Source organism: Physeter macrocephalus, chromosome 11 (genome assembly GCF_002837175.3).
Source record: "Physeter macrocephalus isolate SW-GA chromosome 11, ASM283717v5, whole genome shotgun sequence".
Classification (NCBI taxonomy): domain Eukaryota; kingdom Metazoa; phylum Chordata; class Mammalia; order Artiodactyla; family Physeteridae; genus Physeter; species Physeter macrocephalus.
In genome coordinates, this window is record NC_041224.1 from 171,213,300 (window position 1) to 171,240,974 (window position 27,675).

A 27,675-nucleotide genomic window follows, 5' to 3' on the forward strand; every position below is an offset into this window, starting at 1 on the left:
GCTAAAGGTCTGGAAGCGATTCTGGACAAATAGCAATCAAGGGCCCACCATACGCCCAGCATAGAGCCACAAGGAGTAGAACGGATTGGGGGCGGGGTGGGGGCATGGAGGCAGCCTATGGCCACCATCTAGGTGAGAGGTAAGAGTGTCTGAGCATGGGTGGGCGGTTCTCTTGATCGTCTACCCCATAACTTGCATCTTCTCCCAAAGGAAGGGTCTTATGAGAACTTGGAGGTGAGCCTCGGGGGCCTCAGCTCACCCATGCGGCTGCAGCCCAGTCACCTTAGACTGGCCGCCTCCTGCTCCTTGCTAAGAAACCTTCCAAGGAGACCGTGCAAAGTACCCAGGAGAGTGGACCGGTCATGGAGGGGTCATACCTGCCCAAGATAATGAAGCACAGGGCCCGGGCAGCCCTCAGGAGCAACCCACCTGGATCTAGGGAGAGCCTGGAGACGCATCCTCCCGCTCCGGGCTCTCCACGTCCTCGGGTGGTGGCTGGCATGGGCACAGAGCCTGGTGTGTCAGAAAGTCACACGAAAATTTGTCACCTTTGATGCCGTGGAGACAGCCGGCCACAGCACTTCCAGGCTTGGGAGTCTCTGCCCAGGACAGGGCTGAACCAAGAGTCCCGCTCTGCGCCCCTGTGGATGTGCACGGCTCTCTTTCAGTCAGTTTCTCGGCAGCCCACCTTGATTGGGTTTCTGACCCCTTTGGCCAGCAAGGTGGCAAACACCCACAACCCCGAGAGCGCCCATCCCTTAGGGCGGGCACGCACACGCGCACACACACGCACGGCTGCCCTTGGCCATCTTGCAACATCTCCTTTCTTTCGCAGTCAAGAGCCTGTTGTTTTCTTACCACATTCCCCATTCTGGGGTGCTCACCACCCCACTACTCACTCACGCCAGGAGAGCAACCAGGATGGGAAGTTTCGCAAGTTCCTATGAAGGGCGGCGCAGCACACGGCTTTATTTATTTATTATTATTTTTTAACATCTTTATTGGAGTATAATTGCTTTACGATGGTGTGTTAGTTTCTGCTGTGTAACAAAGTGAATCAGCTATACATAGACATACATCCCCATATCCCCTCCCTCTTGCGTCTCCCTCCCACCCTCCCTATCCCACCCCTCCAGGTGGTCACAAAGCACCGAGCTGATCTCCCTGTGCTAGGCGGCTGCTTCCCACTAGCTATCTATTTCACGTTTGGTAGTGTATATATGTCCATGCCACTCTCAGCTTTAGAGCTAGTGTGACCTAGTTCAAATTCCAGCTCCTTCACTCACCAACCCGGTGACCGTTCATCTCCCTGGCTTTCTCATCTTCCTCTGCCATACGGTGACAACATGAGGACTTACACCAGAGGCCTGTGGTCCGGGATCGGTGAGATGGTCCCTGTAGAGCAAGGAATCCACGACAGCCAGAACGCAATGCACGTTTGTTCCTGGTATTGTCTTTGATGCTGTTTTTGGTAGTTTTCTTACTGATGACTCCCTCCCAGAGGTAACGAGCCCTGGGTGAGAGGCTGGAGGCCTGGTGCAATCACTAGCAAGGAATTTGCACTATCGATCTCTAAAATGAACACGTGGAACAAGACCTGGGTTCCATACTCCTCCAAAAGGAGCTGCTTGAGTGAGCTTGCAGTGACCTGCCAGCCAGGTGACCTTGTTCTCAAAATGTGCTCCTGTGGCCTTTTGGGAGTATCCCGAGCTTTTGTCAGATTCTCCATAGAGCCTGGTACCGAGAGGTCAAGAACTCCTCTGAGCTAGTCAAGCCCCAGCGCCCTTTCAGTTTGGACGTCCCATGCCCATTACTCAGAACAAGCCTGGCGCTGACCATCAGGGCAGGCCTGCTTTGGTGGCCACAGCTAAGGGCTGAGTCGAGAGCAAGGCATGTGCTGGGACTTAGCTCAGCAGTGCAGGAGCTCCAACTCTCTGAGCTGGGGGCACAGGGCAGCTTCCTGTTTTAACACTGAGATTGGCCAGGGCAGAATCATTTTGCAGAGGGCAGGCATTCCCCCACTTGGGTGGTCAGGTCTGAGCTCACTGGCTACAATCCATAGTTCATTCTTCCCGCTGTGACAACTGCAGTGGCCCAAACAGGCCCAAAGCAACTTCTCTGTCAGGACCCCATTCTAGGGATGACTAGATGGAGGCCTAGAAAGGTCCGGTGACCTGCCCCAGAGCACCCAGCCTGTCAGCATCCGGGCTTCTGTCCCCTCCATCCCCGTACGTACCTGCACCCCGGGGCATGGGTGCCACCACCCCCCACCCCGTGGGGTCTCACACGCCAGGGGACAGGACTGAAGCAGAGCCTGTCACCAGCGCCGTCCAGGCCCCAGCCCGGCACCGCAGAAGAGGATGGCGTGGGGCTTCCCCTCTCAAGGCAGGAAGTAGTGGGAGAGGTTTAAGACAGTCCAAGAGGGGAAACCAACCCTCGGAGCGGTGAAGCAAGCACTGCACCGCCTTCCCTCGTCCTGCCCCCCCGCGCAGCCCACAGACACCGCCCAGGCCAGGCTGGGGCCCGGCTTCAGGACTGACCTCCTCTCCCTCCCTCATCTCGACAGGCTTCTGGGACTCCTCGCTGAACCCCCGGCAAGGATGTGGGAGCCCAGCAGAGGCCCCGAAAGACCCAGCCCCGGGAGCGCCTCCCGCCTCCATGCTCAGGTCATCCGCCCATTACGAAAACTGCTCGTGTGAAATCGAGCTGTCCATAGGAAACGGCCGCCTGTGGTTTGTGAATCCAGTCTTCATCGAGGACTGCGGCAGCTCCCTGCCGGCTGACCGGCCGCCCCCGGGAAGCTGCCCCTTGCGTCCGTCGCCTCCCGCCTCCGACGCGACCTCCCCCGCCTCCAGGTGGGCCCCGCGCCGCCCGGCTCCCCGTCCCCCGCCGCTCCCGCTCCACCCCCCCGCCCCCCCTCCGGCCTGCCCTCTGCCGGGCTCTCCCTCGACGGCTGCTCCCCCGCCTCCGCATCCTGAGGCCCTTCCTCCCTCACCCCCAGCATCTGCCCCCAGCCGGGCACCCCACACCCCAGGCCCCCCGGAGCTTCCAAGCCAGCCACCCATGACAGCCTGCGAGAGGCTCCCACGGCCCCTCGCAGGCCTGGGCCCCCTCAGGGAGGAAGAGGTGAAGCCGGGGGCAGCCCCCAGCCCCTTGCAGGCCCCCGTCCCTCCAGCGCCCACGAAGAAGAGCCTCCCCGCCGCCCCTCCCAGACGCCGCATCGTGGAGAAGGTCTCCCCGGAGGACCAGAGTGCAGGGAAGGCGGACAGGGGGGCAGCAGCAGAGGGGGACCCGGTGGGACCTTCCAGGGCATCCCCGCTCCGCCTGCCTCCCCAGGGGACCTCCGGCAGCCCTGGGGACAGGCCTCGGAGAACCACAGAGCAAGGCCAGGAAGCAGTGGCCAAAGCCGGCGATCTGGGCGGCATGCCAGAGCCTTCGAGGAAGATTCGACAGGCCCCGGTCCCACCTCCCAGGAAGAAACGGCTCTCCCGGCAGCTGGCCTCGGTCCTCCCAATTCCCCTGGAGACTGCCGAGCTTCCCACGGACGGGGAGGCCCCCGAGAACCCCAGGCCCGGTCCACCTGGAGAAGGCCAAGGTCCTGCCCCCACTCAGAGCCCGCGTGCCCGGGCCGGGGCCCGGCCCCAGAGCACCCCGGCGTTCAAGGGCTCCCTGGCCTCCCTCTCGGACAGCTTGGGAGTGCCCGCCTCGGCCACAGACCAGGACTCCTACTCGACCAGCAGCACGGAGGAGGAGCTGGAGCAGTTCAGCAGCCCCAACGTGAAGAAGAAGTCGTCGATGATCCTGGGCAAGGCCCGCCACCGCCTGAGCTTTGTGAGCTTCACCAGCGTCTTCAGTGCCTTCCTCTCCAACAACCGCAAGCTGTACAAGAAGGTGGTGGAGCTGGCCCAGGACAAGGCCTCGTACTTCGGCAACCTGGTGCAGGACTACAAAGTGTACAGCCTGGAGATGATGGCGCACCAGACCTCCAGTATGGAGATGCTGCAGGAGATCCGCACCATGATGACCCAGCTCAAGAGCTACCTGCTGCAGAGCACCGAGCTCAAGGCCCTGGTGGACCCCGCCCTGCACTCCGAGGAGGAGCTAGGTCGGTCCCCATCCTGGGCAGGGGCTGGGAGCGGGTGGGAGCCAGGGATAATCCCAGATGATCCTCCCTTTCCGCGAACTAACCCCTCTGCTGTTCTGTCTCTTCCGTCTGAGTTCGGCCCATGGGCCCAGTTAGATGGCCGAACCTCAACCGCCTGAGAGCTGGGCAGGACCCCCCCACCCTCAGGATGCTCCTGGTTTTGTTAGGGAGACAAGTCACCAGGAGCGATTAGCGGCAAAAAAAAAAAAAAAAAAAGCACTAACACGCATGGCTGCTGAGGGTCAGAGGCAGTCCCTGCCGGAGATCTGCTGGCTGCAGAGATGTAGAGACCCTGGAGGGCACGGACCCTCTTATTCCGTAGATGAGGAAGAAGGCCCGGGAAGGGGAACGGACTTGGCCAAGGTTACACGGGAGCCAGGGGCGGTGGGGAAGCTGACCACAGGTCCCTGCCTCCGGGTCACCGCACCTCTAGCTGCAGAGGCTCTGAGGGCCTGGAAGGATCGACGGGAGTGGGGTGACGGAGGCAAGGGCAGCCGTGTGTCGTCCTGTTGAAGAGGCTGGAGAAGCAAAGGGGAAGAGGGAGGCGGCAGGATGAGGACCGAGACAGCCAGGACCAGCCCTAGACCCAGACATGGGCCAACCCCAGGCGTGCGTGGCAGGGAAGGGTTATCTTGGCCTCTACTGAGACTCAGCCATGGGGACATGGGCCCCTCCCTCTCCTCCCAGGGATAGAGCAGCTCAGGTGTCTCCCTACAGGGACAGGACTTGGGACCTCCCCTACTGAGCCAAGAGCTGAGACCCTGGGGATCGGGTGGAGCCAAAAAGACTTTCCAAGAATATTTCCCTACTGCCAACCAGAGCCGAACATTGCCTTGGTGTCAAGTTGACGTGGGTTCAAATCCTTGTTCAGGCCCCAACTAGCTGTGTGACCTGCACCAGCAGAGCCTGAGTTGGTCCATCTGTAGAGTGGGGATTATGGCATGTATGTTGCACAGTTGCTGTGAGATCAGAGATGACTAATTCTCATTCCACTAGCTGATCAGGACGCCTCTGGGATAAGATGACATTTGAACAGTGAAGGAATAAGCCATGTGGATAGCCATGTGCATTTCTCCAGGCAAAGGGAATGGCAAGTGCAAAGGCCCTGAGGTAGAAGCAAGCCTGGCCGGTTGGCAGAACAGCAAGAAGGCCAAGGTAGCTGGAGCAGCATGAGCACAGGGAGCAAACAAGGTGATGAGTGAGAGAGGTCACAGGCACAGGTCACAGAGGGGGCTTGGGCCACGGGAAAGACTTCGGCTTCTATCGTGCATGAGATGGGAGCCATTACAGGGTTCTGAGCACAGGAATGTCATGATCAAGCATGGTATAACAAGATTATGCCGGTTGCTGTGTTGAGAATGGACTAAAAGAAGCCAGGGCAAGAGGCTATTAATATAACTCAGGTAAGAGATGATGACAGCCTAGCTCAAGGTGGTAGCCGTGGAAATGGTAAGAAGTCAGGTTCTGGCTATACTGTATTCTTGAGATTAGATTCAAATGGATCTGGTAATTGAAAGAGGCACATCAAGAATAACTCTACCAAACATTTATTGGGCACCCAGGCCCTCCAGGTACAGCGGCACAGGTTGTATACTGCACAACTCCCATGTACATAGTGCTCTCTGAGGTGGTGTACTAGTAAGCAGCCCTGTGAGAGTTTCATCTGTGCCAGGCCCTGTGAAAAGCATTAGATACCATGTGTGGCTCCTGTGCCCTTGGCAGTGTGGCTTTCTGTTGAATGTACTACACTGTCTCACCTGTCAGAACTGTGGGCTGTACCTGCCGGGGCTGTGAGTATGTCCTTCCAGGGACATGGGATGGGGATAGCCACACTGTCGGGCAACAGGACGTGGGGGCAGGATCCCTGCAGCTGGTTTCCTCACCCTCCTGCTCTCGCCCACCTGCAGAAGCCACTGTGGAGTCTGCTTTGTACAAGTGTGTCCTGAAGCCCCTGAAGAAAGCCATCAACTCATGCCTGCATGAGATCCACAGCAAGGACGGCTCGCTGCAGCAGCTCAAGGAGAACCAGCTGGTGATCCTAGCCACCACGACTACCGACCTGGGCGTGACCACTAGCGTGCCGGAGGTGCCCATCATGGAGAAGATCCTGCAGAAGTTCGCCAGCATGCACAAGGCCTACTCGCCCGAGAAGAAGATCTCCACCCTGCTCAAGACCTGTAAGCTCATCTACGACTCCATGGCCCTTGGCAACCCAGGTAGGTGGGCAGCCGGGAGGGACCCGGGCTGGGGGCGCTCTCCGGATCCCTGGAGCAGCGATATCGTATGAGGCTGTGACCCCTTCCCCTCAACAACTCCAGAGCCCTTGGAAAGCACTGGAGAAGCCTACCCAGAATCAGAAGCCTGTTGGGGCAGGAGTAGCCACGGTGGGTTCCCTGGGGGCCTGGAGGAGAGCCATGGTTGGCTGCCACACTGGAAGCAGCCAAGGAAGCCAGCCCATACTGTGCCTTTGTATGAATTAGGAAAAGGTGCTGCGTTCGTTTCCTAGGGCTGCCGTAACAAAGTTCCACAAACTGGTGACAACAGAAATTTATTGTCTCACAGTTCTGGAGGCTGGCAGTTTGAGACCAAGGTGTCAGCAGGGCCCTACTCCCTCTAAAGGCTGTAAGGAAGGAGGTGTTCCAGGCCTCTCTTCTAGCTTCTGGGCGTTCCTTGGCTGGTGGAAGCATCACTCCAGTCTTTGCATGGTGTGCTTTCCGTGTACGTGTCTGTGTCCAAACTTCCCCTTTTTATAAGGATGTCAGTCATATTGGATTAGGGGCCCACCCTACAACAGTATGACCTCATCTTAGCTAATTATATCGGCAAAGACCTAATGTCCCAATGAGGTCACATTTCGAGGTACTGAGGGCTGGGACTTCAACATATCAATTTTGGAAGGACACAATTCAACCCATAATGGCCACATAAATCAGTTACAGAAGTCAGTGGGGCAGTTACGCTGATCTGGTCAGGTGTGCCTGAGCTTGGCTGGGCTGACTCGAGGGTCTGTGGTCAGAGGGGGTTGTTTGGAGGCTGGCTGGGCTAGGATGGCCTTGCTTATGTGTTGGGTGGTTGATTGGCTATTGACTGGTCTGGGATGGGGGTGACTGGGCCACGTGTTTCTCATTCTCCAGCAGGTTAGCCCAAGCTTGTACCCATGGCGGTAGTTGGGGTCCAAGTGGGCAAGTACAGCCTGCAAGGCCTCTCGGTATGGACTTGAACTGGCACAACGCCAGTCTGCCACATTTCACTGACTCCTTTAGTCACAAGACTAGCCCAGATTTAAGGGGTGAGGAACCGGACTTCCCTCCTTGGTGAGAAGAGCTGCAAAGGCACAGAGCGAGGGGTGCAGATGTAGGGGAGGGCATCATTAGTACCCTTTATAATCAGTTTACCCCATGCGCTCCTCCAGGCAGACAAGCACGGGCATCACTGCACCGTGGTGCACACCTTACTGAACAGAATGCTGGCTGGATTTCATCCCCTGACTACCCCTTCAGCTGGATGTCTCTGTGCAGTAAGCAACCTGCGCAACTGTACATGACAGCCATGGTAATGGAGAGTGGAAGGATTGTTAACCTCTGTAGCCATACAGACTTAGGTTCAAATTCCTGATCTGTCACTTACTACCTGTGTGACCTTGAGTGATTCACTTAACCCCATAAGACCCAGTTGCCTCATCTGAGGAAGCTGTTTTACAAAGAGGCAAAACTAAGACCCCTAATGGTTCAGAAGCCACGCCTGGTCACTTGTGAATATTGGAAACAGCATATGTAAAATGTCAACCTCAATGCATGGCGCCTAGCAGGCTCAACCAGTGGTGGCTGTTTTAGGGGAGGGATTCTCCATCTGCCTTGGAGAAGGGCAGGCCAGTGTGGCCACAGGCCAACAGAAAACATTTGTTAGTGTGTGACTGGGGGATGGTGCAAGGTCCCCTCACCCTAGAAAAACTTCCTCACAGGCCTGGAACAGGCCACAGTTCCAGGCTGGAGTCACTCTTTTGGATTAAACTGACTTGGGTCCGACAGTCAATTGTGAGAATGAATACTGTTCCCCGTAAGCAGATGCCACCCTGAGTTACAGCTGCACATTAACCCTTTATCATAATATGGGAAATGTGATTGGAAGAGAGAGGGTTGTAGCAGTGGAGACGGGATGCTGAAGTGGAGGGTTTTCTTCATGGAGTGGAAGTCAGACCTCGAGATGGGGTGTCCCATGCGGTGTAGAGTCCAGAGAACAGGCCAGCGTGTGAGCTCCACAGCTGAGAAACTGCCTCGGAAATCTCCAAGGAAGTAAGGTGGGGGTCAGCAAGCAGCCTGCACCCCCCAGAGCTCTCAGAGGTGGACCTGCTCTGTCCCAGGGGTGTGGAACCCGGGAAGCTGTCCAGGAGCCCACAGCAGCGAAGTGAGGCTGGAGGTTAAGTCCCCATTGTGGCGTGGCAGAGGGCTGGCCAGGAACCTTCTCAGACCTTCTCAGAGCGAGGCAGCCCCAGATCAGCAGCGGCGGGGGTTGTGGGGCGGGGGGGGAGGCAGGCTCAGGGGGTGTCCTGCGTGGTGTGTAGACGGAGCAACTAGATCCAGGCAGGAAAAGAGACCAAGCCCCGTAGGACCCTTGGCTGGGAGCAGCCTCAGCGAGAACAGACAGGCGGGCCTGGGACCTTGGAGGAATGTGGAGGAGAGAGATCCAGCTTTCCTTCCCAGCTATGTGATTGTGTCCAGGTTACTTCGGTGCTCTGAGCCTCAGTTTCTCCTGTGTTAAGTCAGCACAGCTACACCCACGTTACGGGGCTGTTGTGAGACGGAGATGAGTCTGCAGTTTGCATCCAGCCCGGTAGCTGGCACTTAACAAGGACAGTTACCTTCCCCTTCCGAACTTCTCATTTGGGCAGTCATTCTCCCTGCCTTGCGGAGGCTCGGGGCAAAGTCAGGGCCCAGGGCTCTACAGACCCTGAGCCGTTATCAGGGAGGCAGCTTTGGGCCTGAAATGGGCAATTGCATCCTCAGCGAGTCCCCGTTTACTCAGAAGCCTTGAGCTTCCTGCAGCTCCTTTAAACGCTCAGTGTCTTGGCAGTGACTTCAAACACTCTGAGTTTTACTTACTAAAAACTTACCAGCGAGCAGGGAATGGGGGAGGGAATGGCTAAATCTGAGGGAAAAGAAAGACAGAAAGGCACTGCCGGAGCTCAGCCCGTGAAAGACTGAACAGAACAAGGACGCTCACAGTTTCCTTGTCCTTGGCTGGCGGGGCCAGGGAGACAGGAACCTCTGCTGATTCAGAAGCCAGCTCCAGGCAGGGAGACTCTGAGCCCAGAAATTCAGGACGGGGATCAAGGCTCCGTGTGAAGATTCCCCACCAGGAACAGATGGGTTTCTTGGCAAGAGCCAGACAGTGGGTTCCCCTCCCACTGCTGAGAGAGCACTGGCCTGTGAACCCAGTGGCCCCCAATCTTACCTGTGCCCCGAGCAGGCCTGGGCTGCCCCACTCGGAACCTCAGCCTCTTCCCCTGAGAGGAAGCAGTTCTGCCAAGAAGAGCAGGGATTTGAGGGTTCATTCAAGGACATGGGTTTGAACCCAGCTTCAGTGCTGTAGCCTTAGACTCGAATCTCATGGGGCCTCTGCTTGTGTGTAAAATGGGGATGCTAAGACCTGCCTTGCAGGTTGCCGTGCAGGGTAGAGGTGGGGGGAGCACATAGAAAACACCTGGGTTGCGTGGCCCCAAGGAGGTACTAATCTTCCAGAGCCTCTGGTTTCTAGCCCCATTCAAAAAGAGGCTGGGAACACCTCTCTCGGGGCTGTGGCGAGGCTCAGATGCGAACAGATATGTGGGTGAGTGTCCAGTAGATGTGAGGGTGCAGGAATGGCTGCTCCAAATGTGGAGGATGCAGCCACTCAGTGGTTTCCAAGCTGGGTTCCAGGAGGCACCCCAGGGGTCACCAGAGGGACACAGGACTGGGCTTGACCCCAGACAACCCAGCTTGTCCCTGTTTTACACACAGGGTTCCACCTGGGATTTTGTTTGAAATAACCAGTTCTGCTGCTATATTTTTTGGCTTTTTGAGAAAACCTTTCATTTGGAAAACACTTCAGACTTCAAAAACTTCAAGAATAGGAATAGTACATTAAAATAGGAACATCCACTTACCCCTTGTGGACTGTTAATATCTTACGTCGTTTGCTTTATCATGTATACTCTCTCTATGCATATGTAATTTTTTCCTGAATCATATAAAGGCAAGTTACATACATCTTGGCCCTTTACCCCTAAATACTTCTGAGAATAGGGATATTCCCTCACGTAACCACATTAAAGTTGTCTGCTTCGTAAATTTACATCAATACACTATTTTTCTCCACTGCACTGCCTGTATTCCAGGTGGTCACTGATCTAACAAGGCTCTTAGTAGCATTTCCTCCTCCAGTTCAGGGTCCAATCCAAGGTCAGGTATCGCATTTAGTTGCCTCCTTTAATCTGGAACGTTACAGCCTTTCTTTGTCTTTTATGGCATTGGCATCTTTAAGGAATACAGGTTTCCCTCCCTGCCCCCTCCCCATCTTTTCTTGGTCACGAAAGTTCCTCATTTTGTGTTTGTCAGATGTTTCCGCATGATTAGACTGAGGTCAGGCATTTTCAGCCAGATCCGGACTGACTCTTAAATTCTCTTCTGACTTTGACACGCAGCGACATTAGAACCAGGCCTTCCGCCCACCCGGCCCCGCTCCCCTCCCACACCCTCGCCCCCTCACCCGCCAGACGCTTCCAGCGCTTTGCTACTCTGAGTGTGGCCCCCAGCCCCGCCGCCCCCCGTGGAAGCCCTGGGAGGCATGGGCGACCCCGTGGAGGGCACAGCGCCGGCTCGGCTGCCGCCGGCCTCCACCGCTGACCCCCTCTACGCGGAAAACTGCCCTCCCCCCCCACCCGCCCTGCCCCAGCCCCTCAAGTCCAGGAAAGAAGCTCCACCGGCCCGTCTCTCCCACTGCACGATGCTGGCAATAGTAACTGGTATCCACACGGCCTGGCCGCTGGCGAGACCGGCTGGGACAGTGGGAAAGGCAGAACTTGGAGACACAAAGCCTGAGGTAACGGCCAGGCTGTCTTTTCCAGAAAGGTAGTTGCTGTTAATGCCCATGATACAGATGGGCCAGGATTCAAAGCTAGGATATCCTTACTCCAGAGCCTGTGCTTCCATCACTGTACCAAGCAGCCAGCCTGGGAACAGATCGCAAAGTTCCCAAATCCTGATCAAGTGCTTCCTCCACTATAGCAGGTTTAGGGGCCCGTGTGTCAGGTAGGGTGGGGAGTTCACGGAGACAATGGCTTTGGATAGACCTGGCCCTCTGTCCTGCAGCCAGGAGCAGACTGGATGAGCAGACTGCATGAGGCTCGGTGAGAGCAGTTAGAACTTCTAGAATCATCTGTCCCATTACTGTGACAAACAAGCTATTCCCACCTCTTCAGTGTCTAAGACCCGGCATTCAGGGCTGGCCCTGGTGTTGGGGAGAAATAGCTTCAAGCCCAAGAACTCCTCCGTAAAATAGGAGTTGGGGGAAGGAAAGAAGAATGCAGTGCACACAAACGTGGAACTCCTTCTAAAAGAATAAAGAGCAGGCAACATCCGAGAGGGCAGTGAAGGCCAGCGGGCTGCTTTCTTCTCTTCCTTCGAGAGTCTGTGTAGCTGGCTCAGGCAGGGCAGAGGCGGGGTTTGGGAGACCCCAGGTGCAGGGATCGACAGGCCTATGGACGTTGACTGAGGGTAGACAGGACAGAGAGGGAGGTCAGTCTGTTGGTTTCTAAAAATCGATGTTAAAAAATCTAAACTGGGCTTCCCTGGTGGCGCAGTGGTTGAGGGTCCGCCTGCCGATGCAGGGGACACGGGTCCGTGCCCCGGTCCGGGAAGATCCCACGTGCCGCAGAGCGGCTGGGCCCGTGAGCCATGGCCGCTGAGCCTGCGCGTCCGGAGCCCGTGCTCCGCGACGGGAGAGGCCACAACAGTGAGAGGCCCGCGTACCGCAAAAAAAAAAAAAAAAAAAATCTAAACTGATTTCTGATGACAGAAGTCACTGATGTTTATTGTAGAAAAAGATGATTAGTATTGTGGTAGATTTCTATCTGGTCTCTTTGAAAGAGATATAGATAGGTAGGTAAATAGATAATTAGTTAAGGAAATACTTTCTGCTATAACAGACAAACCCTGCAATCTCTAAGTCAGTACAGATTTATTTCTCACGCATGGAAGTCCAATTGGATGGAGGAGGGTTGGGGGGCGGGAGTGGGCTCTGCTCCATACATAGCCATCCAGGGAATCCAGGCTGAGGGAGGCTTTCTAAGTCCCCCTGGGCATTGACATGCAGGTGACAGAAGAGACAGACAGAGAACCTATGTGCCAGGCCTGGAAGCAAAGCATAACCTTGTTTTTATGCCCACAACAGAAATGGGGTTCAGGACCTCTAAGATGTCATGTTCTGAGGCTTAGAAGCCACGTTACCCTCCTGTCTTGCATAATAACCATCTGTAACATTTCTCACAGTCCAATAACCCAGAAGGCACCATGTTAATCACCTTCTATCTGTCTTGTCACTGAAACATCACAACCACCCCCACGAGGTGTGGGCACTGCTGTTATCCCCATTTTACAGCCAAGGAAACTGAGGCTCGGCAAGGTGAAGCAGCAAGCTCAGGGTCACACCTGAGCAGGTGAGTGGTGGCCCTGGGACTTGGATCCAGGTCCTGTGCTGGACTGCTGTGTTCTCCTGCCTCTCCAGGGTGCCCTGGGGTCAGAGATGACCTCAGGGAGGCCAGGCCCAATCCCAGTGGCTTCATGCATTTTCCATCCAGGCTGGGACTTTTGGCTTCTGGTCTCTGCACCCACAGCCAGTGTGGCTGACTGGCTTGTGGGCTGAGCTCTCCAAAGAGGAACCCAGGGAGCTGGAGTGATTTCCTCAGGGATCCAGTGTTGCTCAAAGCAGAACTGAGACTTAAGCAGCATCTGCAAAAGGCACAAACAACCCAACAGGGTCGCTTTGGGAAGTTCAGTGGGAGAGAGGCTGGCTTCTCACGTCAGCCACAGACTACAGGGAACTTCCCTCCCTCGGGCTCCAGCTCTTTCATCCGTGCAGCTGGGAGTTCAAACTAGACCAGTGGTTTTCCAACTGGTCCCAGAGAACTCTCAAGGGACTCGAGGGACTGGGGACATCTTGCAAGGAACAGCGGGGAGGAGGGGAAACAGCAAACCAGCCCTGCTGTCCCACTCTGATCAGCCAGAGCAGCCAAGTTCTGTATAAGATACCCCTTAACGAAAGGATTCCACTGCAAAAGTAAATTTTAAAACTCCTGTTCTAGAGGCTTTCTACTTCCTGCCATCCTGTGTTTTTATCAGTTAAGTTCATTCATTCAACAGTTCAACAAACATTTATTGACAGTATGGATGTTAACAGGAAGACCCAGCCCCTGTTTTTAGGATGGTCACAAGTCAAGTGGAAAAACAGAGTATATTCAACAGGAGACAACCATGCAGTGAGATAAATGATATTCATTCATTCATTTAGCAAGTATATTTATTAAACACCTACTACTGTTGAGGCACTGGATATAAACAGTGAGCACAATATAGTCCCTGCCCTCATAAAGCTTTCATTGCCTGGGGAGAGACAGCTAATAAACAAGGAAACAGAAATAGAAAATATATCATCAGATGCTGAAACAGGCCACTAGAATGAATAAAACAGGCTAAGCGGTCTGGGGAGTGTGAAGGAGTTTGCTGTTCTGGGTTGGGAGGTCAGGGGAGGCCTCTCTGAGTTAACATGTATTTGTTTTTCCATTCTTCAATGACAAGCCCAGGGAAACCCATTATAAGGGCACTGAACCTAGCTGGTGGGGAGTGGGGGTCTTGGGTTAAAACTTCCTGGAGGAAGGAAGTGGCTTCAGGTGGGAATCGTGGCGGAGGGTTAGGGCCAAAGCAGATCACAGCCGTGAGCCGTGTGCTGCCCCAGGATCGTTGCACCAGCCACACCCACTTTCAGTAAGAGCCCAGTCAACACATTCCAAGGGGCAGTTATGATAAGATGATAGATTCTTTCCTCTAGATCGGGGTCTGCAGGCCAACTCTGGCCTGCCACCTGATCTCGTAAATAAATTTTTATTGAAACAGCCACGTTCATTCATTTACACAGTGTCTCTGGCTGCTTTTGTACAATGGCTGAGTCGAAGAGTTGGGACAGAGACCATGTGGCCCATGAAACTAAAAATATTTACTATCCAGCCCTTTACGGAAAAAAATTGCCAACCCCTCTTTTAGAAGTGCTTCCTAGAAGACAAAACTTTATTTTTAATCCAGCCACTTGTTCTGCGCTCACAAGGGCTCTGAGTAACAGACTGAGTTTTGTTATTACCTCCGGTTTGCAGATAAGAAAAGTGAGGCTCAGAGGTAGTGGCCCCAGATCACACAGCTGGTTAAGTGGACACGTCGGGGGCCTCCTAATCCAGTGTCCTCACGGTCTGTGTGACCCAGGTGTACACGCTTTAGCTCATTTTTATCAGAGCTCTTCTTCTCCAAAATCCCCCAGCTGATGAAACACGCATAAGGCCCCCAGCCAGCTCTTTTAAATGTAATCGGCTCCCCCAACATCTACAGATGGAAAACAGATGTGACTCTGGCAAAAAGAAAGCAGGAATCAGCAGGAAATGCAGGCTGCAGCCCAGCAGGCCTTTCAGAGGTACAGCCTGATGGATGCGATCTCTGATTCACGCTAGACGGATGTTTTGACCGCAGGTGAATTATTTTGTAGCTGTGCCCCAGCCTCCCAGTGCTGCTGCCTGAGGCCCCACTGTGTGCAGGGCTGAGCCCCGAGCCCTAAGCCTTGGGCTCCAGGCTTCAGGGAAGGAGAATGCAGCCCTAACAATCCCTAGGATATCGGGTGGGAGCCAGTGCATTTAAATGAGGCTTAAAGCTCGTGTTTGTCCACAAATAGCTCTCAGGTCAGGGATCCTGTGTGGGCATTTCTCACCACATCAGGGAAGAGAGACCCAGATTCTACTGACCACCTGTGGGGCCTGGAGCAAATTTCTCCCATCCCTGAGCCTCAGTTTCCTCACAGTGAGGTCTGACTTGATGAATCCAAGGCCACTGGTGTGCTAAGTCAGCGATGATACGAACCATCTCATGGGAGCTAGCCGTCTGCATCTCTTCCCCGCTCCATGTTCATGTTGGTAGCCTGAAGTTGGCCATTGTGGAAAGATTTATGCCATGCAAATTGACAGATGCTGCAAATCAGAGCTTTTTTTTCTTTTCTTTGGAGAGCCGGTTGTTAAGGATTCCCATCACGCCACTGTCTAAGGCCCATAATGGATCCTAGTTTCCTTGACCATGGCCCCAACCATGGGCAAGACAGAGCGGTGCCTGGTGGGAGCCCACGTGGGTCCAGTTCAGCTCACTGTCGGTGTCCTACATCCCAAGCCCCTGTGCTGGAGACTGGGAAGGCAGTGATGGGGCAGAGGCTCAGAGAGGTTAAGGGACTTGCCCAAGCTCACACAGCCTCCAACCGTGCCTTCAGGGAGTTCACAATCCGAGGAAAGGGGCAGGCTCTGAAACAGTCAAGGGTATGGGCACTAGAGCAGGAACCATCCAACTTGTGCTTGAGCATGTGGGAGGACAAGGAGAAGTTAGTAAGGGAAAGGTAGGGAGGGCGGTCCAGGCAGAGGGAACTGTGTGTGTGCAAAGGCACAGAGGAGTGAAAGTGCCCGAGGAGTTCAACCGAGATTCAGCACAGTGGGGTGTCCCGTGGGAGTGTGATGGTGGCAGAATGCCATTCTGAGTTGGAAGTTGTCGTTCTGAGTTCCCCCTAATGGGGGAAGGACTCCTGGAGTCTGTGTAGAGGCCCATCCGAGTCAGCGCCAGGCCCGGGCTCTGAGCTCTTGCTGGGAGCTCAGCATTCATTCATTCACTCATCCAGCACCACCTCTGCCGTGCGTGCTCTGTGTACTGGGGAGACGGAGAGGAAGTGCTCACCGGTAGTTGGAGGGACAGACCTGGGGTCGAAGGAGTTCCCTGCAGTGGGCTAGCTGAACGCAGTGTCATGGAACCAAGGAGATGGACCCCAAAGCCCTTCCTGGGAATCAGCCGAGATTCTCAAGAAGGGCTTGGGGAGAAGAAGAAAAGGGCAAAGCACTTTCCATCCCCACCGCGCACAGAGCCGCAGTCCAGAGGGCTTCCTTCCCCATCTCTCTAAGTCCTCAGACCTTGGGCTGGAGCTGGACCATCCTTCCGGCTGAAGGTCACTGTCCCTTCAAGCGGGGTTTCTCACCTTAGCACTACAGACCTGTGGGGACTGAGTAATTCATCTTTATGGAGGGCTGTCCCGTGCACTGTAGGACGTTTAGCAGCGTCCCTGGCCTGTATGCCAGTAGCAAAAGCAACTCCAGACATTGCCAAATGGGCCCTGAAGGGCAAAAGCACCCTGGTTGAGAACTACTGCTCAAAAGCAAGTGAACTTGCCTGATTGTATTTTTGGGTGAGCTATTAATACAATACCAAGAAAAAATTGGTATTCTTGGAGGCGGAGTAAAAATTCAGTCGGCTCTTAACCAGTGCATGAGTTATAGGTGAATTCCAAAAGGCACAGAACTGTTTCACATCCATGCTGCCAGACATGCCTTGTTCCCTAATTCATAAATCAAACAAGAAAAGCATCTCCCGTGTGCCAGAACTCTAATGATTAAATTATCAACATGGAAGACAACTGCAGGCACAAAATAATCTTTCCCCAGGTACTCTTTAGTCGTGTCTCAGGCTCATAAAGGTTTATGGAAGATGTTCTCCCAAACTGACTAATTCTGTGCACAGAGGCACAAGAACCTTGAAAGAAATGATCAGAGAGCTCAGGACACAGAGCTGGAATAAGAGGAACAACATTCTTCCTTAGTGGGCATTTCCGTGGAGGCGGTATAGGAGCACTCCACTGTAAATCATTTCCTAGAATTCTCACCAAAACCCCACTGGATGTCATGCTATCTGTGTCAGTTCACATGTGTCTAGAAATGCAGGCTCAGAGAGGTAGAACACTTAGCCCACGGTCTTATAGCTGGTAAGGAGTCCGGGTCTGACTCTGCTTTTCAGTGCTGTGTGTTACCAACCCCATCAGCCGATACATTTTACAGGTGGAAAAACTGAGGCCGCCTGAGAAAGCAGAACGGAGATGTCAATAATAGCTCACTTTTCCATTACCCTCCATGGGTACCGAATCACTTTCGTATTCTTTTTCTCATTTCATGCTCTCAGAAAACGTGAAAGGCCATCAGGGCATCTTTTAGGCCCATCTCCACCCACCTCCTTCCCCAAGGTATCAATTACTGTCAAGAGGCTCTGAGCCCCGGGAACATCTCCCACAAAAGCAGTAGTGCTAAGTTATTCCTTTCAGAGGTATTTACGTCTTAGAAGAAACCCTAGGGAAAGGGCACTGCTTAACCCAAAATAATGAAGGTTGGAGGGGAAACTTTAGGCCTGGTAGCATCTGGTCGAGGGAGGGCTTCACTTTTGCAAGTGGAGAGAGAGATGTGTGGTTCCCAAAAGACGTCAATGTTAGACAGACATCTGCTTCTGGGTGCTTCCATGAATAAGTGTGACGTGAACTTGACTGAAGGTGTTGCAGGGGAAGAGCTGGGAAAGGGGAAGGGGCTGGGTCTTGCCCATGCAGCAAAGGGCACTTTTCTCGGTTCCTTCTTCCTAAACCCAGACTGTGTCTCAGGCCTCCCGACCAGGCTGATCCCAGGGTCGCCCGCTGTCATGAGAGTCAGGAGAAAACAGGAAGATTCCTCTTCCAGGGGTGACCACCCCCCACCCAGGAAACCACTGTCCCCTTGCCCCGGGCAGGGAGCGGCTCACAAGGAGAGCCTCACACTCACCACCTTCTGCCTCCTTCCTCTCCCAGGGAAGTCCTACGGGGCGGACGACTTCCTGCCGGTGCTCATGTACGTGCTGGCCCGCAGCAATCTCACGGAGATGCTTCTCAACGTGGAGTACATGATGGAGCTCATGGACCCTGCCCTGCAGCTGGGGGAGGGTGAGTCACCACCCCAGGCCCATCTCCGGAACCCTGGGGCCCATCGCCCACTCCTGACCCAGCCACACCAAGGGCTTGCTGGAGGGCCCAACAAGCACCTCCTGGATGCCAGACTCCACTAAGCCCTGGGACACAACAGTGCCTGACACAGCCCCTGTCCTGGGGGACTCACAGACTAGCAGGGGAGCTGGGCCAGTAAAGAGACCTTGTCACCTATGCTAGACAAGGGAGGCCCAGAGAGTACCAGAGCACATTACTCAGGCTGTGCAATCAGGGAAGGCTTCCTGGAGGAGGTGATGCCTGAGCTGAGCATTGAAGGATAAATAGGGGCCAGTCAGATAAAGAAGGAGGAGAGGCAGTCTTCACAGAGGGAACAGCAGTTGCTGGCAGTGTACAGGATAAGGGAACAATGGTCAGCTCTTAGACAGGGGTAGCCCTGGGGGCTCAGCCCCCCCTGCTCATCCAGATCTGGGCCAGGTACCCGTCAGTGGGAGGAGGGTAATGCTGTGGTGTGGGCAAGAGGCCATGCACTCTCCTGTAGGATGATGGCAGGGGTGTAATTTGTCCCACCCTCACCTTCCCTTCCCTTTCCTCCTTCCTACCACTTCGTCCCATACACTTAGCCTCGGCCACCCCTCCACCAAGAATCCCTGAAGTGCAGCCAGCCCAGATAGCAGTTCTGACGGAGCCCCAGGCTCCCTCTGAGACACCACCCCCAAAAGGGTGGGGAGACTCTCAGGCCCCCAGTGACCCCTTTGGGCTTTGTGGTTCTTGAGATAAGCTGGCCCTCTTTGCATCTGTTTGCATTTTTAGACTGTGTCGGTCTCTGGGGGGGACAGTATGACGTGGCTGGTTCTGTGAGTTCTTGGAAGCTCAGGGGAGCGTGTAAAGCTGTGCAGGACTGGCCTGCCCCCGTGGATTGTTGTAGGGTCATAGAGAGTGTCAGGGAAAGAGCCCTTTGGTGGGTGGAAGGATGGAGCGAGGCTGTGGGGCTCTGCACTTGACCTCAGCACTGGCCGGCTCTCTGGCAGTGGTCAGCCCTGCCCTGGCCGCCGTGGCTCCTGTTCCATCCACAGCCTGCATCCTTGCTGCCAGACGGGACTCCAGGCCAGGCGCAGTGGCGAACAGGGACAGGACAGGGACACCCTTGGCCCAACTACCCTCTCCTTATGGACCTGAAGCCCCCCCACCCCAATCCTGCCATAACCTCCTGCGAGCCTTCTTCCTGTTCCCGAAACCCACAGGGGGTTCGGGTGGGAAAGCTGAGGTCCCGCAGGCAGGAGAGCTAGTCTGTTTGGGGCTACATTAAGTATTTTTTAAAATTGAAGTGTGGTTGATTTACAAGATTGTGTTAGTTTCAGGTGTACAGCAAAGTGAGTCAGTTATATATATATATATATGTTTTTCAGATTATTTTCCATTATAGGTTATTACAAGATATTGAATACAGTTCCCTGTGCTACACAGTAAATCCTTGTTGCCTATCTATTTTATGTAAAGGGCTACATTAAGTATTTTTGAGGCAAGCCAAGTACAAATGAATACATGAAGATCTTAAACATTTCACACTTTCTGACCCAAAGCTGCCTGAATACCCTGCAGCCTGCCCCTTTTAGACTTAAGGGTCAGAGCCCCCGCCCCACCTCTGGACCTGTGGGGAAATTTCTAAGGGATCTATGGGGTGTTTGCTGGAAGAAAAGATGGCAGGGCAGAGCCTCGCATGCCACCACGTACCGCCCCTCCCAGCAGACCCTGCCCAGGGCAGCTCTGAGGACCATGCTGCACACACCAGGAGGTGGGCTGTGGCATGGGTGCCTCTGTCTCGTCCTACGCTCATAGCCAGGGTGGGAGGTCACAGCAGCCAGGACAGCCCAGCCTCACAGGTGTTGGACTCCGACAGAAGGATGACTTGGGGGTCTCCGACATGGGCAGGAGCTTCCACCCAAGTCTGCCAGCTGGTAGACCTCCATCTAGACATATCTGGGCCCAAGAGCAGGAGGACAGAGCGCCAGGGGGGCAGTGTTCCTGAGTTTCCCCAGCTTCACCCTCCTGTCTTTGCTGGGTGGCGGCCCACAGGGTGCTCCGTCACCAAAGCCTCTGAGGTGCAGTGAGAAGAGGGGCTTGCCTGGGAGGCGGCAGGGGGGTGAGAAGCAGAGCCCCTGCTGGCCAGTCCCTGCCCCTGGTGCCCTGCAGAGTCAGACATGCCCGGGACAAGGGCAGGCCCCTGGGGAGTGCCTGCTCTTGAGAACTTGTTACTCCATCCTAAGAGGAGAACTAACACAGGGTGTAGAAAAAAGAGCAGTTTGGAGGCTGGATTTGGCCCCAGTTCTGCCTCTGATTGGCTGGAGACCTTGGGCAAGTCACTTAACCTCCCTGGCTTGGAAAAGGGAAAGCACTGGGCTAGATTTGGGGTTTTCAGACCATCTGGGCACCTTCTGCAGAGGCAGCTGGGGGAAGGATGAGAGATGGAGCGGGCCTCTGCCTTCTTGTGTTTCACAGTCTGAACAAACAGATCTGCATTCACCAAAAGCCTGCAAGACCGTCACATTCTTTCAACTGGTTCCACATGCTGGAATTTGGCAAAGCTTGTGACTGGGTCCCACTTTTTTGCAGCAGGCTTCTGGAGAGTGAGCGATCAGGGACTTCCTGTAAGAAGCAGAGAGGACCTGAACACTGGGCTGATGGGACCCTGACCCTTTTCTCCCCCTTCTCTCTGCCGCTCCCACCACTCTGGGCAATTACAGGGCAGATGGGAGACCCAGGCAGCTGCTGGGAAAGGGGAAGGGGCTGGAGCCAGCTCAAAATACAAACCTCTCCAGAAGCACCCTCATAGATTCCTTTACCCACATCCCGTCTGCACCCTGGCTGACAGCTGGCCATCCTGGGCTAGTTATCTCTTAAGAGAGGCAATGAGGTTTTCCCATCAATGGACAGCACCCTCTGCCTGAAGAGAACACTCGACTCCAAAACTCACAGTGCGAGGAGTTGCCTGCCACCTAGTGGTCATGGAAGGAACTGCAGGACCCCAAGTCCAAGGGAAGTCTACTGGGAGAGCCAGTGCACTGGCAGGGCTTAGAGTTCCTCCCCTTTGCCCAAGAGGGTGGGGAACCTCCAGAGCAGCTCCCTTAGGTCACCTAACCACCGTGCAATACTCACATGTTACCGAGCACTGCACTTTATGTGTATTCATCTCATTTACTTTCCACAACATTATGGATTTTGCAGATGAGGAAATGGAAGCATAGAGGACACTAACTCACCTGAGAGCACAGGGCTCTCTGTTGAAGGCTGAGACCTAAACCCTGCTCTCTGACTCCAAACTGACCATTCGCAGTCAGCACACTGCTCTCAGCTCCTCCCTTCCCAGCCAGGGGGATGTGATCACGATGGGAAACATGACCATGGGGGAATGCCAACTAGAGGACAGGGCTCTCTGCCAGCGAGGGCTGGAGGCACCAAGGAAGGCTTCTTGCACACACAGGCTTTGAGCTGGGCTGGAAAAGGAGACCCATGAGAGGTCTGCTGGCCCTTCTCTGATAAGGGACACCAAGCCAAGTTCCATGTTGGCCTTGATATACCTATTTCAAAAACTGTCTTCTTCCTACACTGCCATGAAAGGGCGAGTGATCCTGTGGCAATAAACCCCTTTATCTCATTCCCCGCCCACCCCAGTCAGGGTATGAACTTTTCCCATACTGGTTGTGAAATTTGTAGGAATATGTAGACAGCTTCATCCAATGGAGCAGTTAGGAATGCTTTGGGCTGCAAATGATTCACGATGTAACTAATAATGGTTTAAATCAGAGTGAGGGACTGGTTTGTCTCTTGCATCAAGAAGTCCTGGGGTAAGCAGCTGATAATGATGGCAGTTTTTAGCCCCGCCACCAGGAAATCGTAGACCCAGCTCTTTCCATTGCTCTTTAGGATGTGAACTTTTGTCTTTGTGCCTATCACCTCTGATCACAAACAGCTGCTGTGCCTCCAGGCTCACCTCAGTGTTCCAGAAAAGAGGAAGGGGGACAGGCAAAAACCAGAAGGGATACACTAACTGAGTCTGTCCCTCGCAAAAGGCTTTCCTGGAAGCGCCACTCAGGGACTTCCACTTACATCTAAGTAGCCAGAACGGGGTCTCCTGCCCTCTACCCTGAACTACAAGAGAATCTAGGAAGTGAGCATTTTCAGTTGAGTGTTGCTTTACCCCACAAAAGTAGAATTCAGTTAATTAGGAAGAAAGAGAAGATGGGATTGGGTGGCTCACTAGCAGATGGGCCTCATGTCAGAACTCATTGCCCTGGTACCCAAAGGGCTGGGGAGAGGCTTGGTGAGTGGGAAGAAGGCCCAGGGAAACACTGCAAGACCTTGGCCAAGTCACCCTGCCCCCTCTAGAGTGAGGGGCGAAACAAGGCTAGTGCTTCTCAAACATTTTAACCAAAGCCTCCAACGAGCCAAGGAGAGTAAACTTGTAAGCCTCTGTGCAAATTATTATCTTTTATCTTAAAACTTCATGTAAATTTTGTAGTCTGAAGTATTTCAAAGCTTAAATTAGGAAACATTAGGTATTAGGAATATGTGTGAATTAACTTAAGGTAAAAAGAAATGGAGAAATAAACGAATCAAAGTTTTTACTTGCCTTAAATCTTTAAAAAATAGTGTGTGATAGTATGACTGTAATTAAAATTTTCTCCACATATTTTTAAGTCGTTTTTTAAAATAGGGTATATATGACACATACAATGAGAAGTCTCCCACTCACCCATGTCTCCAAGGCACCCCTTTCCCCACCCTAAAGACATCCGTGGTTCTTGTGTATCTTTACATTGTAAAGCTCATCGTAAAACTAAAAACTCATTTTAAAACATCACTTAAATATAAGCAAGAGTTACGTCCCAAAAGGAACAAGCTTTGATCAGGGCCGTACAGATCAGGGCTGGACTTGAGGAAGCTTGTGAGGCTGCGGTGGGCACAGAGCTGAAGTTGGACCGGTGACCAACGGGGCGGCAGGCACCTCCTTGCAGCGGCGATGGGTGGGGCTTAGAGAGGTGGGCGGGGCGGGCCGAGCTGGGACCAGCCCCCTCCCTTTGGGGGTGGGCGGAGGCGGTCCTGGCTCAGCCTCCACACCCTTTCCCCCCCGCAGGTTCCTACTATCTGACCACCACCTACGGGGCCCTGGAGCACATCAAGAACTACGACAAGATCACGGTGACCCGGCAGCTGAGCGTGGAGGTGCAGGACTCCATCCACCGCTGGGAGCGCCGGCGCACGCTCAACAAGGCCCGGGCCTCCCGCTCCTCCGTGCAGGTGACGCCTGGGACAGAGGGTGGGAGGGGGCCGGCGGACCTGGTCCCCAGACCATCCCTACCGCCCGCCGGCTAACAAGCCTGATGCCGACTGGCTGCTCTGGCCAGCCAGCCCAGCCCCCAGGGGCGTTCACGTGGGAGGCAAAGGCACCGGCTCTCGTCGGCCAGCGTGTGCCCAGCCCAGTGGCGGTTGGGGGATGGGAGTGGAAGTTAAGGGGTGGAGACTATAAAAGTATCAGCAGGCCTCGGTGGGCAAACATGGTAGGGATATGGGACATTTATCCACTCTTCCTTAGCACCTATGATGTCCCAGCAGGCTGTTAGGGCTGGAGATGTGAACAGTAAGTCGTCCCAGTGAGAAGCCCATGAGCTGATCTACAGCCTTGCCCCCTTGTGCCTGGACAAATGCAGCAGCTGCCAGGGGTCCCCCTGCCCCAAGCCTGCCCCCTCCAATCCAGCCACCCATCCTTCCCCACCTCTCTCTATACAAACTCAGTATTCAAGCCATTGGTGGCCAGACTCCTCCCCCTCCGCCCCTGCCATTATCCCACACCCCCCCCCAGGCTGCATCAAATCAGCTACCTCTGATTCCCTGAACACACTGGGTTTAGCCTCTGCCCATACGGGTCCATCTCCCCTCCTTCCCCGGCTGCCACTGCCCATTCTCAGTTTCTCCAGTAGCCCCTCCTCTGAGAAGCCTTCCCTGACACGGCCTCCTGCCCCTCATTCCCTACGGCCTGGGTTAGATGCCCTCCTCCTCTGTGCTTCCTGCTGCTGCTTCGCCCTTGACAGCACATATACACTGTATTGTAACCGTCTGTGTATGAAGCTGTCACCCTGAGAGAGCAGGGCCCATTGCTCACGTGTCTTAGGGGTCCCAAGCCCAGGGCCTGAGACAGAGTGAGACTGGGGTGCGTGCAGAATGGACAGCGTCAGTCCAGTGAGCCAGGCTGCGATCCCGAGCTGTAAATAGCTCTACAGACTCACTCACCTGGCACCCAGAGCTCACTGGACCTGAACCCCACGCCTGGCTTTCCAGATGGCCCTTCTGTAAGCAGCAGAGCCCAGGCCTGCTGGGAGGCAAGAGGCTCAAGGTATGGACCCAGCTCTGTACTAGCTTGCTGTGTGACCCCGAGCAGTGTCTGCCCTCTCTGGGACTCAGGTTTCCTATCAGCACAGGGGGACTCTGGACTATGTGAGCTCTGCCTCCCCAGTACCTGTTCTAGGCGGCCAAGCTGATGTCCCCTCTCCTCTAATCAATGGTGTCTTGATAATGTTTAGTAACTGGTTCTCTGGGGAGGACAAAAAAAAACAACCCTCTGATCTCAGCTTCTGTCGATTTCCATGGTATAAATGCTCCCACCATGGCTGATTTCAAGCTACTAACTTGGCATCACTGAACTTGGAGTTGGGAAGCCGGTATGAGCCAGCATGAGTTGGCAAGTGCCAGCTCCAGCACACCACCACTCCCCACCGCCTCCTGGGACAGCTGTCCCTCCACCATCTCTTGGAATATGGACACTCTTGGTCCAAGCCTGACCCAGGCATTCCTTACTTCTTGCTTCCACCCTGTGGATTCCCAGTGCTGAGCCAGGCAGAGCATCAGTGCCTCCCACTTAGGGAGGCAAAGCTCAGGAAGAGGCTTGGGATGAGGAGTCTTCTCAGCACTCTTTCTGGGATATGGGGAGGTCACCACCCTCTTCCTCCTCCCCCAGTGCCTCCTCTGCGCCCCGTGCCCTAAATCCCTCCCCTGGGAGTGAAAGCCCAGAGCTTGACAGTCATCAGGTAGTAAAGGGCCCTTAGGAGGCCTAATGCGGGACAAGGAGAGCACAGGCAGCCACTGAGACCCAAGGAAGTGGGTGGGCTTTCCTCTCCCGGAAGAAAGGAGTGATCCCAGGGACTCTTGACACCGAGCCTGCCCTTCACATGCACCCACTACTCTGCAGCCATAATTATCACCATTCTCAAGTGGTCATCGCCCTGACAGTCCTCCTCCTCCTCATCAGGAGACGGCTGTGCTGTCACCATCCTTCCACAAGTGGGCAGCCCTGCACACCACTTCCTACCCGTCCTCTGGGTCCTTGGGGGAAGGGGGACTCTTCCAGGCTCTGCGCTAGTTTTATGTGCTTCCTCACAGCCACGGAGTAAGGACTGGTTTTATCCCCAGTTTACAGTCGAGGAAATGGAGACTCAGAGAGGTGTAGGTCACACAGTGGGAGCAGATTCAAAGCCAGGCAGGGACTCCTTCCGCCATCTCTGGTGGAGGAAGGTGTGAGTGTGCTGTTCTGTGCGAATGCTCCCATCCCCAACCTCGCAGGCAGCGCCTCACCCTTGCCCACGTAGCTTATGAGGTGCAACTCCTCCACCTGTCCTAAAGCCCCCATCCTTCAGGCCCAGCTCCCCAATCCGCTTCCCCTAAGTCTTCTCCCCCGCCCTTCCCTGCCTGCCTGCTCCTCCTCGGAACACCACGCTTCTCACCCCCAGGCTCTTCCAGCCCTAAGGCCTGATCTCTTCTGCCTGCCTTAGCTGCCCCAGCTGAGCCATGGGATGCCGGGGGTGGGTCTGAACCTCTGGTTTTATTTATGCTGCCCTGCGTGCCCGGCATAGCGCCTGGGACGAAGAGGGGCTCAGGGAGGTAGGGATGAGAAAGCGAGTGACAGATGAATAAATGATGGCGAGCCCGTGGACTGGCCACCAGGGGGCGGGCGCTCTCACTCATTGCCGAGACTGCAAGCCAACCGACTGACCTGGAATGGTCGGCCCTATCGAGAGCCGAGGCTCAGAGAGGGAAGGCCCTTGCCTGAGATCACACAGCAGGGTCAGATGCAGGTGCCCCGACTGCCAGCCTCACGACCCCTCCTGCCATCCATCCGCTCTCTACAGAGAGGACCCTGGGGTACAGAGCGGACAAAGGACTTGTTCAAGACCACGCAGCTCCTCACTCCTGTCCAAGCTCCCAGCATCGGGACGGGGGTGAGACCCGACGCCGGCCTGGCCCCGCCGGTGACCCACGCCCCCTGCATCTCGCCCCGTAGGACTTCATCTGCGTGTCGTACCTGGAGCCCGAGCGGCAGTCGCGGACGCTGGCGTCGCGGGCGGACACGCTGGCCAAGGCGCTGTGCGCTCAGTGCGCGGAGAAGTTCGAGGTGGTGCACCCCCAGGACCACCGGCTCTTCGTGCTGGTGGACGGGCGCTGCTTCCAGCTGGCCGACGAGGCGCTGCCGCACCGCATCAAGGGCTACCTGCTGCGGAGCGAGCCCAAGCGCGACTTCCACTTCGTGTACCGGCCCCTGGACGCCGGCGGGGACAGCGGGGGCCCCCCCTGCCTCGTGGTGCGGGAGCCCAACTTCCTGTGAGGCCGGGTCTGCAGCCCCTCCAAAGGCAGTGCTCACCCAGGCGGAGAAGCCGTCAGAAGACCCGGCCCGCGCCCTCACCCCACACACCCACACACGCGCACGCACGCACACACACCCACACACGCGCACGCACGCGCGCGCGCGCGCACACACACACACACTCTCCCAACGGGGATGCCCACACGTCCCACGTGCTCGCAACCTACTGAGCGCGCGTAGACCAACGTGGCACTTACGCAATGTGATCCGTGGCCCCCAGCGTGCTTCCTGAAGGAGAGTCATAGCCCCCTAGAGGCCACGTTCTTCGTTAGGCAGAAAGGGAAACAGGCTCAGAGAGAGAAGGGACTCTGCAGCCCCCTGAAGCAAACAGAGCCCAAGCCTGGCCCCTGTTCACACACAGCCCCTCAGGCCAGTGCCTCTGTCTCCCGTGCCCGCCCGACCCTCAGTCTTTCCCGGGGGGCTTCCCGTCTCCCCAGGGCTGCCCTCAGGAGGGGTGGCCTGGCCCCAGCTGCTCCCACGCCCCTCTTCCCACAGGATGGAGCTGGGATGCTCTGGACCCGCCCAGCATCTCAGGAGCAGCTCAGGGTGTGTGAGGAGACAGCCCTCCCCCGACCCCTGCATAAGAGCCTGCGCTCGGCTCTCAGCACCCACAGTCCCTCCAGGAGCAGCCAGACGTGCACTGGGACCTCCAAGTGAAGCCAGCTCCATGGCTACGTGGGCGAGCGCAGCCTCGGCCACGGGGGACACTGACGGGGCCGTTGCCTTGGGGGGCACCCCAGGGCCGTGGCACCTGTGGCAAGAGGCACCGTGTGGGGAGTGTTTAATA

The 27,675-nt window shown here is 55.3% G+C and overlaps 1 protein-coding gene across 2 annotated transcripts; it reads left to right on the forward strand.

Moving 5' to 3' along the window:
- The first annotated feature begins 1,387 nt into the window (after nt 1-1,387).
- RIN3 (Ras and Rab interactor 3) lies at nt 1,388-27,675 on the forward strand. Of its 2 annotated transcripts, none has more exons than XM_028496349.1 (6): nt 1,388-1,447; nt 2,567-4,105; nt 6,052-6,360; nt 18,065-18,196; nt 23,331-23,494; nt 26,529-27,675. In XM_028496349.1, the coding sequence occupies exons 2-6, from the start codon at nt 2,659-2,661 to the stop codon at nt 26,847-26,849; spliced, it is 2,373 nt and encodes a 790-aa protein (XP_028352150.1). In that variant the 5' UTR covers nt 1,388-1,447; nt 2,567-2,658; the 3' UTR covers nt 26,850-27,675. The 2 variants fall into 2 exon arrangements, with proteins under 2 accessions (XP_028352150.1, XP_054944663.1); XM_055088688.1 differs by lacking the exon at nt 1,388-1,447 and having other exon boundaries at nt 2,774-2,855; nt 3,002-4,105.

Coding starts and splice junctions, on each gene's coding strand:
- RIN3 (XM_028496349.1), top strand. CDS start 2,659: ATGCTCAGGTCATCCGCCCATTACGAAAACTGCTCGTGTGAAATCGAG. Junction 18,197..23,330: donor TGCCCTGCAGCTGGGGGAGG/GTGAGTCACCAC, acceptor TCCCCCCCGCAG/GTTCCTACTATCTGACCACC. Junction 23,495..26,528: donor CCTCCCGCTCCTCCGTGCAG/GTGACGCCTGGG, acceptor CTCGCCCCGTAG/GACTTCATCTGCGTGTCGTA.